This window comes from Lytechinus pictus, unplaced genomic scaffold (genome assembly GCF_037042905.1).
Source record: "Lytechinus pictus isolate F3 Inbred unplaced genomic scaffold, Lp3.0 scaffold_20, whole genome shotgun sequence".
Taxonomy (NCBI): domain Eukaryota; kingdom Metazoa; phylum Echinodermata; class Echinoidea; order Temnopleuroida; family Toxopneustidae; genus Lytechinus; species Lytechinus pictus.
In genome coordinates, this window is record NW_026974141.1 from 11756113 (window position 1) to 11768743 (window position 12631).

At 37.8% G+C, this 12631-nt stretch overlaps 1 protein-coding gene across 1 annotated transcript; it reads left to right on the top strand.

Annotated features, from left to right (window-relative positions):
• Positions 1-357: 357 nt before the first annotated feature.
• LOC129282876 (G-protein coupled receptor moody-like) lies at positions 358-4576 on the top strand. The gene is made up of 4 exons (XM_054918734.2): positions 358-773; positions 1530-1680; positions 2141-2448; positions 2815-4576. The coding sequence occupies exons 1-4, from the start codon at positions 366-368 to the stop codon at positions 3121-3123; spliced, it is 1176 nt and encodes a 391-aa protein (XP_054774709.2). The 5' UTR covers positions 358-365; the 3' UTR covers positions 3124-4576.
• The last annotated feature ends 8055 nt before the right edge of the window (positions 4577-12631 follow it).

Consider the following 12631-nt stretch of genomic DNA (forward strand, 5'->3'; position numbering starts at 1 on the left):
GCCGAGATTCGATATAGGCCTATAAACAGTTACACATACCGTATAAGGCAAAGCGCAAGTCGTGTTTTGACCGTGCATTTGCATGATTATGGCACCCTTGTTGAAACAAAGGCATTTTCAAAGGACATTCAACAGTTTATTTTATAACAATCCAACAAAGACCATGAAACGGTATAACAGCCGTCTTCTATTTCGTTTTTAAAATATAAAAACAGGGGAAATGGTTGATGGTAAAAAATCTGATGAGACGAACCTACAAAAATAAAGATTTGACAAAGACTTATCTTGCAATCATAGTCAATAAAGTTGAAATTCGCTCGAATGCCTTTTTTTCTCCTGTTCCTTTTTACAGAACAAACAAGAATATGAATGTAGCAACAACCGTCAGCGTGAACAACAGCGCGAACGAATCCGTCGACCCGGAAAACATCATCCCCCGCATCGCCCTCAGCGGCTGGCTTGGCTTCGTGGGCGTTGTTGGATTCTTCGGAAACCTCCTCATCGTCAGCGTGGTCGTCATTTACCCGAAACTCCGCACGATCACCAATGTTTATGTGACAAGCTTGGCGATGGCGGACATGATGACATGTCTCACGATCCCGTTCACGATTGTCGGCGTGGTGTCGACCACGGGTTGGCCGTTGTCGGACGCGTCCTGCGTTCTCGTCGCCGTCGTCTCATTCGTTTGCACGGGATCCAGTGTTTGGCATTTGGCCATCATTGGATTCAACCGCATGGTCCTGATTACGATGACGTCATCAAGATATCGAAAGGTATTTTCTAAAATTTCCTTTTTGGGGGAGAGAAAGCTTTTTTTAATGCAAAATGCAAAAAAAAATTATATGAAATAAAAACTTCTTAACAGGTAGATAGGTTTCCCAAAACCAACAAGGATTAAGGTAAAAGATACATTATTTGGGGAGGGGGCAGTGGGATTCATCTATTCTAACTGTAAAACAGTGTATTTGTTGATATTATATTATTTGGGGCATATCTGGGGTGATTTAATGACACACCATGGAAAGGGGGCGAGTCGGCTAATTTATTGTAGGCCTACATGGGGGCGGAGCAAAAGGGTACGTGGCTCCACCCGAATGATCATTCTAAAATATGAGAGAAATTGACGAAAAACAAGAGCTTTAAAAAGGGAGGAAAGAAGAACGAAATGAATATTATATAATCGTCGATCTTTTTTTTTCATTTACAAAAGGTGTCATTCGTCACATCATCTCTCATATTGCTCTAGGCCAGATTGTAAAGAGAAAATGTTTACTTTGGGATATAAAACTTCACCTTAGACTTCCAGTGCTCGCTTGGACCGAGTCACATCCCTTATCATTTTAATGTGTTACTTTGACGAGGAATGAACATTGAGCTTTGGGAATCTGGGCCCATTTCCTGATAATCAATAATTTTGTATCGTGATTATTTGGTTTTTTTAATGCACGTGATTAAGTGAATCATCCGCCAAATTAGCCAGTCAATAATTTTACTTCGTAACTATTTTGATCGTGATACTGACATTACAGATCTTTTCAAAGTCGCACGTGTTGATTTTTCTGCTTGTCACATGGTTTATCCCACTGAGCGTGATCCTGGTGCCTTATCTTGGAGGTTTCACCCGTCTAGGATATTCCGATGGACCGCACACCTGTTCAGACATTGAAGAAAACGAAGATGGTGAGCATTATAACAAATATTCATAATACAAAAGATTCCATGACAAAACAAGACCCCATACACCTTCCTGAATAGAGTCGATCTTCTTAGCAAAGTTGACTAATCAAAAGTCCTTTGTTGTTCATTTATTTTAGATTGCTCGCCAGCTCTGAAAGATCAATACTGTGCTAAACATATTACTTTTAATATAATAATAACGTAATTATAACCCCTCTCCTCCCCCCTCAGAAAAAGTTCAGAGATTAACCTACAACGAAGAAAAGCTAAAAACAAATACGTTTTCATGGATAAAAAAAATACCATAAGACCACCCTCCTTGATCACCACCTTAAATAAATGAATAATTCAAATTCATTATCGCCAAGTAACCTTTTGCCTTTTCGGATCCCTATTTTGCCCTTGTAGCCGGAGATAACTGTCGCATTCTTGCTAGTTTTTCTTGAATGCTTTTTTGTAACAGGCTCGGAGAATCTAATCCACACCTACCTGCAGGCAACGTTCTTGACGTGTTTCCCACTCGCCCTCGTTCTCTTCTTCTACTTCCGCATCTTCATCTTCATCCGCAAGCATGAAAGGAACAAGAACACATGGAAGACCAATTCATTAACCAGAGAAAGTGTCCCTCCATCGTTTGGGCGAAAATTGGCAGCCGACACTGCGGGGACAAGTCAGTCCATGACTCCGATAGGATCGAACGATGCTGCAGTACCAGGAGCCAGTTCTGTCAAGGAGACCGCACAGACGCTCTCTACGTCAGGAAATAATAAGGTTCGTGCTCTCTGTGGTATTGCGGAGAATAATAACAGTGAAAAACTTAGTCTGTGTGATAGGAAACAAATAATCCAGTTCTAATGAAAGTAATAACTTCTCCCATTAAACTTCAATTGTATTATTTTCAAATTTGAGGTTCAGGTTTAATGCCTACTTAGGGGAATAAAATAACGAATATCGTTTGTTCATTTCTGAAACATGAATTATGCGCCTATGGCTTTTGTAGGTCTACACCAAAACAGCACGTTAGTGATGCCACATCCTTGACAAAAATCATAGGACGATCTGGCCTATCAGTTTGCTATTTTAACTTGTTAATTCAAACAGGCAAACATAAGCTCTTCTTCTATATTTACACTTTAGGTCAATCCCACCGCTGCCACCAAAAACAACAGTCGAAACTCGCTTGAGTACAAGATCACCAAGAATGCCTTCTACGTGGTCCTTGGTTTCCTCCTGTGTGTGATTCCCTACGGTATTTGTATCCTAGGTGGGTATGGACCAGGTGGTACGCCGTTGGCGTTGGCCTTTCTTCTCTTCAACAGTTGCCTTAACCCCCTTATCTATGGAACCAAGCATCCGCAGTTCAGATCTTCTCTGGGAAAGCTGTTTAGAGGGCGCTTCACCGGACCGCTCTTCACGTCGCATGCCGTTGGTCCTGTCGATCACTGACATTACTGATATCAATTTATGCAGTCGATGGGCTTAAAGACTGATGAATATTGGATAAATGACCTAATATTCAGATCTTCTCTGGGAAAGCTGTTTAGAGGGCGCTTCACCGGACCGCTCTTCACGTCGCATGCCGTTGGTCCTGTCGATCACTGACATTACTGATATCAATTTATGCAGTCGATGGGCTTAAAGACTGATGAATATTGGATAAATGACCTAATATTCAGATCTTCTCTGGGAAAGCTGTTTAGAGGGCGCTTCACCGGACCGCTCTTCACGTCGCATGCCGTTGGTCCTGTCGATCACTGACATTACTGATATCAATTTATGCAGTCGATGGGCTTAAAGACTGATGAATATTGGATAAATTACCTAATATTCAGATCTTCTCTGGGAAAGCTGTTTAGAGGGCGCTTCACCGGACCGCTCTTCACGTCGCACGCCGTTGGTCCTGTCGATCACTGACATTACTGATATCAATTTATGCAGTCGATGGGCTTAAAGACTGATGAATATTGGATAAATGACCTAATATTCTTCTGTCCAATGGCTGAACTTTTCGTATGTGTCGATTGTGAAAGTTCCAAACAGCGTGGATGCATGACGCCACTACATCACATCTTATCAAATGCACATGAAGATAAGAGGAAACTAGATGCTCATCCCCTTCCCCCCGCGCGCACACGTGCACACACCCTCACGAATAAACACAATGGCCCGTATTCTGAACTCAGGGGAGCGTTTCATCAATATTTTCATCCGACAAGTTGTCAGATCTGACATCTTTCCATGATTTTGATTGGCTGAGAGGCACTGTTCCTATGGTAACTGCCGGTGGGTGTTTCATAAAGCTGTTCGTAAGTTAAGAGCGACTTTAAGAACGACTGGTGATCCTTTCTTGTGGTAAATTATATATTGAATTGACGATTGTTTAGCGCGTAAGAAGGTTTCACCAGTCGTTCTTAAAGTCGCTCTTAACTTACGAACAGCTTTATGAAACGCCCCCCGGGTTTGAATTAAACATTGGTTTAAAATTGTGGTATAATTATGGAGAGCAAATTGGGGCACAAATCCCTAACAGAACACGATCAATTTATTAACTCACATGATACCCAAATTGTTCATAATTGTCTGGGTATGATAACTGAAATGTTTTTCCTACCTATGAAAGCAAAATAAAACAAAATAGTTAACATAAAAAATATACATACAAACATAATTTTTGGCTCCCCATAATTCTAGCAGAGTTAGACTGCGGTCTAACTTAAACCTGACTTCAGTATATGGGCCTATGAATTAAGTAACTGCCTTTTACGCATTTTCATACGCATAACCGACGTGCCTGTTGATATAAAGTAGTTTTTCGTAATAGTTTTGTTATATAATGCAGAATATTGTGAGATATATGCACTCATGGTGTAATTGCAAATCAATAATAAAAACAATTGATAAAAAACCTAATAATGCTGCCCAATATCGTTTTTGTGTGTGAAATCTTGCATGTATTATGTTGCAAAAAATAACATAAATTAATTAAAAAGTTTTAAAAAAAATCAACCATTAAAAACAAAATATCCCTTGCTGGAAAGAACACAGGGGTCCGTATTCTGAACTCGAGTTTAAAACCCTGGTCTTAGGTTGTGGTTTAAATATGGAGAGCCAATTGGAGCACAAACCCACTTCATTAACTAAACTGACACTCAAATTGTTCATAATTGTCTGGGAATGATAACTAAAGTATTTTTTATTCATTATGAAAGCAAAGGAAACAAAAAAGTAAACAGGAAAAATACAATATAAACAGATTTTGTGAAATTTTGGCTCCCCATAATTTTAGCACTGAGTGAGACCGTGGTCTAAGTTAAACGGGCCATTGTCTCATCAGTGTAATTCTCGGGACCCTCTGTAAAACAGCGTTGATATTTTAACGCTGAGTAGAGCAATATCCATCCGTCTTTTTACTGATCATTCTTTGTTATCGAAAATATATCATTATTATTTTTAATTGACAGAAAATAAACACAATACAATGCAATAACAGTGTGTTCGCATAGTGGACTTTGTGAAAATATCATTCACATTGCTGGAAGGCCTAAATTCAATAGTGTGGAGATGTTTTTTACACTGTGGACACCGTGACAGTTTGACGGTTCACACATGAGTGTTCACATGGTCGACTCTGTGATTCACACTGTTGAAATGCTGAAATTTAACAGTGTGAGGGTGATGGCACTTGTGTTCCACACTGTGAAAACACTGTGGAACACTGTGAAGGTGGTGTTACACTGTGTTCCTCACTGTGAAAACACTGTGGAACACTGTGAAGGTGGAATCACATTGTGTTGCACACTGTGAAAACACTGTGGAACACTGTGAAGGTGGTGTTACACTGTGTTCCTCACTGTGAAAACACTGTGAAAATGACTTGATTTGACTGTGGAACACTGTGAAGATGGTGTTACATTGTGTTCCCCACTGTGAAAACACTGTGAAGGTGGTGTTACATAGTGTTCCTCACTGTGAACACACTGTGGAACACTGTGAAGGTGGTGTTAAATTGTGTTCCTCACTGTGGAACACTGTGAAGGTGGTGTTGCATTGTGTTCCTCACTGTGAAAACACTGTGGAACACTGTTTAGGTGGTGTTTCATTGTGTTCCACACTGTGAAAACACTGTGAAGGTGGTGTTACATAGTGTTCCTCACTGTGAACACACTGTGGAACACTGTGAAGGTGGTGTTGCATTGTGTTCCACACTGTGAAAACACTGTGGAACACTGTGAAGGTGGTGTTACATTGTGTTCCTAAACTGTGAAAACACTGTGGAACACTGTGAAGGTGGTGTTGCATTGTGTTCCACACTGTGAAAACACTGTGAAGGTGGTGTTACATAGTGTTCCTCACTGTGAACACACTGTGGAACACTGTGAAGGTGGTGTTAAATTGTGTTCCTCACTGTGAAAACACTGTGGAACACTGTGAAGGTGGTGTTGCATTGTGTTCCACACTGTGAAAACACTGTGGAACACTGTGAAGGTGGTGTTACATTGTGTTCCTAAACTGTGAAAACACTGTGGAACACTGTGAAGGTGGTGTTGCATTGTGTTCCACACTGTGAAAACACTGTGGAACACTGTAAAGGTCATGTCACATTGTGTTCCACACTGTGAAAACACTGTGGAACATTGTGAAGGTGGTGTTACACTGTGTTCCTCACTGTGAAAACACTGTGGAACACTGTGAAGGCGGTGTTGCATAGTGCTCCACACTGTGGAAACACTGTGAAGGTGGTGTTACATTATGTTCCTCACTTTGAAAACACTGTGAAGGTGGTGTTGCATTGTGTTCCACACTGTGAAAACACTGTGGATTACAGAGTTCTCTTCGATATAGATGGAAGTGAAAGCAGGGATCTAATGGTGTAAATAAAAAATAGTGGGAACAACTGGCAACTGCTCCCCTATCAAGTAATTTTCCAACTCTGAAAAAAGGAAAAACGTAAGAGAAAACTACAATTCATGCCTGCCATATTTGTTAGTTTTATTATGAAAATGTTGCAAAAATCAATAAATGAAATTTACATGAATATCTCAAATAATCATACACCCAATCAATCGTTGAAGCACATGCATGCTATGCTTCGTAATTGAAGCATATCATAGCTATGAAGAATTGCATTACAAGGGCTGATGCAGCTTCCACCATGGGGGGCAAATTTTTTCACCCATATTTTCCCCGATCGGCTTCTCAAAGATGATTTTTTGTCTCACCTGCATAGCAGAGTGAGACTATAGGCGCCGCTTTTCCGACGGCGGCGGCGACGGCGCGCCGTCAACACCAAATCTTAACCGAAGGTTAAGTTTTTGAAATGACAGCATATCTTAGAAAGTATATGGACCTAGTTCATTAAACTTGGCCATAAGATTAATAAAGTATTACTGAACATCCTGCATGAGTTTCATGTCACATGACCAAGGTCAAAGGTCATTTGGGGTCAATGAACTTTGGCCAAATTGGGGGTATTTGTTGAATTACCATCATAACCTTGAAAGTACATGTATGTTGGTCTAGTTCATAAAACTTGGACATAAGAGTAATCAAGTATCACTGAACATCCTGTGCGCATTTTAGGTCACATGACCAAGGTCAAAGGTCAATGAACTTTGGCCATAATGGGGTTATCTGTTGAATTACCATCATAACTTTGAAAGTTTATGAATCTGACTCATGAAACTTGGACATAAGAGTAATCAAGTATCACTGAACATCCTGTGCGAGTTTCAGGTCACATGATCAAGGTCAAAGGTCATGTAAGGTCAATGAACTTTGGCCACGTTGGGGGTATTTGTTGAATTACCATCATATCTCTGTAAGTGTATTGGTCTAGTTCATTTGGTCTAGTTCATTAAACGTGGAAATAAGAGTAACCAAGTATCACTGAACATCTTGTGCGAGTTATAGTAGTTTCCAAAGTCAGCACTGCTGCTATATTGAATCGCGTGACGCAGGTGAGATCTCCAGAGGCATTCCACTTGTTTTTCTTTGAAAGGGTAGTCCCAAGAGTCACTTCTTATCTTTATTCTTATAAAACAACGTAAATGCGTAATAATCTCATTCATGCCCTGTGTTTAATGCGAAGCGCAAGTTAAAATGTTTGAAAATTTTATGTATTTTGTCCTAAAACGTGATCATTTTTAGCATAAATTTTTACATGCGTTGTGGCCTGATCGAAGAGCGACCTGTTAAGGTCTTTTTGCAGTTAGCAAGAAAGACGATACATATTTCAACGATAAATATAATGCGAGCGCGAAAGTTTTTGACATTCCTTCCTAAAGATGGACATTCTTAGCACTTTTTGTAAGCGTGAACGGGAGAGGCATATAACTAAACAACTCAAGTTCAAGTTCAGTTCATTTATTTCCAATTAAAAATCACAAAATAAAAATTCATAAAAATACATAATTGAGCTAATGTAAACCATATTCATGTACATGTATTACAAAAGTCTTCCACATGAAATAATGTGTGTATACATTAAGTTAACGTCGGGGGAAATAGGGAAACTATAAAAACCCCAGAATAGAGTTTGTCTAGATAACCTCCCCTAAATATGTAATATAATTGACATAGTAAGATACCAAATAACAAACAAAAACAAACAAATCCTACGCAAAAAAGTAAAATGTGGAAAATAAATCTACACAACTTGAAAATTGATTAAAGGTCAAGTCCATCTCAGAAAACTGATGATTTGAATCAAAAGAGAAAAATCATACAAGCATAATGCTGAAAATTTCATCAAAATCGGATGTAAAATAAGAAAGTTATGACATTTTAAAGTTTCGCTTATTTTTCACAAAATAGTTATATGAACGAGTCAGTTACATGCAAATGAGAGAGTCGATGATGTCGCTCACTCACTATTTCTTTTGCTTTTTATTGTCTGAATAATACAATATTTCAATTTTTACAGATTTGACGGTAAGGATCAAATTAACTGAACCATAAAATGTTAAACAATTGTAATTCCACATTTTCAGGGAGAAATAAAACTCTGTTTCACATGACAATGTGGAGAAAATTAGAATATTTCATATAATAAAATACAAAAGAAATAATTTTTGGTTGGTTTGGTTTATTCACGATAAAAAAATATATAAATATAAACAAGATATACATTGTAAGATCAAATAAGTAGAACAGAATCATAACATAAATAATGAATATAATAAAACATATAAAACTTATACATATCGTAGGGATGACTCGTTTCAGATGGGCTAAAAATAACATAGCCCATCTGTTTTCCCCCGAGGTCCCTGGAAATAAATATCTTAGATTAACATTACAATTTAAATGACAACTTCAAATTAATACAAAGAGATATAAAAGTTAAGATGCATGAACTTTCAGTGCAAGCTAAGATTCCCCCCCCCCACCCATGAAATCATCATTACACAGTTCTAGTTATTTCTAGGATTTCTTTTTTATAGGTTGAAAAGTTGTTTAATTTTTGTATGTTAAGAGGTAGATTGTTGTATAATGTACCACAACGATATATGAATGTACGCTTACAATTTTCAGTCTTTGGTTTAGGCATTATAACTTGATTTCCTTTTCTTGTGGGGTACTTCGATGTCTTAAAAATCATTTTATCTTTTAAATAGGCAGGAGACGTATCATGACACATTTTATATAATAAACAATAAGTATGGAAAGTTTGACGTTGTTGAAGAGTATTCCATTCCAGAGTATCATGAATTCCATGCACTGGCCTGTGCTCGGACAATTTAGTTTTTAGAATAATCCTACCTGCACGGTTTTGCAGTTTTTGCAACATACCCAAACAAGTTTTAGTTGCAGATGACCAGATGATGTCGGCATAATCAAAGTGTGGCATAATTACAGCCTTGTATAAAAGATTTAGAGTTGACTCATTCTAAAAAGAACCGAGTCTACCAAGAAAACTGATCATCTTACTGACCTTTTTACAAAGGCTCAAAACATGATCATTCCATTTTAACTCAGAATCAATGGTAATACCAAGATATTTAATGGATTTAACCTGCTCGATACGGATATCGTGAATTCTTAGATTTAATTCGTCGTGCTTTCGAATCATACGTTTAGTACCAATTAACATACAATCTGTTTTTGTAGAATTTATTTTTAATCTATTGTGCCTCATCCAATTTTGCAGGGAATTTAATTCATGTTGTAGAGTATTTTGAACCAAAATGGGATATTTTTTAGTATAATAAACAGCAGTGTCGTCTGCGTAAAGGTGTACTGATGATTTATCGAAACATAGAGGTAAATCGTTTATAAATAGAAGGAAGAGGACCGGACCCAATATGGATCCTTGTGGTACCCCATTAGTGTATCCTTTGTCAAGAGACATTAGCCAGTCATCCGTAACCTGTATCAATGTAGTATTCGTGGAATGGTATAGGAATAAAAATAGTGAGTGAGTGATGTCATCAGTTCCCTCATTTACATTCCAACTGAGATGTGCATATAACTGTTTTGTAAAATGAAGCGAAACTTTAAAATGTTATAACTTTCTTATTTTAAGTCCGATTTTGATGAAATTATCAGCGTTATGCTTGTTGGATTTTTCTCTTTTTATTCAAATCAAGATTTTGTTGGGGTTGACTAGTCCTTTAAATGCTCCTTGACACTTTTTAAATGCATGGTAATTCATTAGAGATGCTATATTACTTGCCAGGTCTTTCCAAACTGTTGGTGCTTTGTGACTAACTGAAAATAGCAAACAGGGTTTTTCCGCTGCCCATAAATGATATTTATTTTTATTCCTTGTATTATAGTTATGTACTTAGGTATTTAATGAAAGCATAATATTGAGTAAACAAGGCAAAAAAAAATTATGTTTGAACAATGAAATTAAGATGCAATATCTATTCAATTGATAAATATGTCAAGAATTTGGAGTGATTCGAACAGTGGCCTACTATGGGCATTGGCCCGTATTCACAAAGGTCGACTAAAGTTATACCGTGGTTAAATTTAGTCGGGGGTTAACTAACACCCGGGTATAAAGTTAGTCCACCGCGCTATTCACAAACAGTGGACTAACTAATCCATGGACTAACTTTAGCACCCAGGGTTAAATTTAACCCACGGCTGAGTTATACCCCGGTGCTAACTTTAGTCCATGGATTAAAATGACGTCAAATGACGCGTTTTATACCCCGGGTATAACTTTAGTCCACCTTTGTGAATTCGGGCCAATATGAATTCAAAGAACATATTCTATCTACCTCCTTTTGTAATAAAAAGAGGGACTTCAACTTAAATTTGTAAGTGTTTACCCATGCACAAACAGCCTTATTGTTCAGCTGCGAAGATGTGGCATGCAGTTGAGTTCTTTCGAGTGAACTTTCTGCCTGAGTTACTTCCTCGTCCACCTGGCAGGTGGGCACGGAAGTATTAAAGGACAAGTCCACCGTAGAAAAACGTTGATTTGAATAAATAGAGAGAAATCAAACTAGCATAAAGTTGAAAATTTCATCAAAATCGGGTGTAAAATAAGAAAGTTATGACATTTTAAGGTTTCGCTAATTTTTCATAAAAAAGTGATATGCACAACTCAGTGTCATGCAAATGAGACTTTCGATAATGTCCCTCACTCACTATTTCTCTTGTTTTCTATTGTTTGAATTATCCTTTTTTTTTTTTTACATCTTTGACAAAAAGGACCAACTTGACTGAACCATATCAAACAATGCTAATTCCACATGTTCATGGACCAATTAATTATTGTTCACTTGACAGTGAGGAGAAAATTAGAATATTTCGTATTTCATATAATGAAATACAAAAGAAATAGTGAGTGGATGACTTCATCAGTTTCCTCATTTGCATAACGACCAGGATGTGCATGTAACTGTTTTGTGAAATTAGGCGAAACTTTAAAATGTCATAACTTTCTTATTTTACATCCGATTTTGATGAAATTTTCAGTGTTGTGCTTGTTGGATTTTTCTCTTTTTATTCAAATCTAGATTTTGTTGGGGTGGACCAGTCTTTTAAATGCTCCTTGACACTTTTTAAATGCATGGTAATTCATTATAGATATTACTTGCCAGATCTTTCCAAACTGTTGGTGCTTTGTGACTAACTGAAAATAGCAAACAGGGTTTTTCCGCTGCCCATAAATGATATTTATTTCATTCCTTGTATTATAGTTATGTGCTGAGATATTTAATGAGAGCATACTATTGAGTAAACAAGGCAAAACAAATTATATTATAACAATGAAATTAAGATGCAATATCTATTCAATTGATAAATATGTCAAGAATTTGGAGTGATTCGAACAGTGGCCTACTATGGGCATAATATGAATTTAAAGAACATATTCTAACTGCCTCCTTTTGTAATAAAAAGAGGGACTTCAACTTAGATTTGTAAGTGTTTGCCCACAAACAGCATTATTGTTCAGCTGCGAAGATGACTTGCGACATGCAGTTGAGTTCTTTCGAGTGAACTTTCTGCCTGGGTTACTTTCTCGTCCACTTGGCAGGGATCAGGATTAGAAAGGGCACGGAAGTATTGATTCCAACCTGCAAGGAGTTGTCCTCTGTGCTTCGATCTTCTCAGAGACAATATGATAGTCTCAGTTTCTATCCTGATGTTGCTGGATGATCTGTTCTGCTTGACAAGTTTGCTGAAGAGAAGGGTTTTGTCGTCTTGGAAGATTCTACTTCCATTGTATTGAAACACTGCATGCTCTGCTTCAGAGCATATGCATGCTATGCTTCTTAGAGTATTGCATAGCTATGATTTGAGGCATTGCATTGAAGCATTGCATAGCGCTAAACTTAACTCGAGTTCAGTGGCCCTTTTTTCTCCACATTTGGCGCACCGCTCGTGTTTGTTACGTTTCAGCGAAAGATCGCGCCAAATCTCTCCCGTTGTGCACTAAACATCGTCATCATCTGCAGAACTATTAACAAGTAAACTTCGCTGGCAGCAATTAACC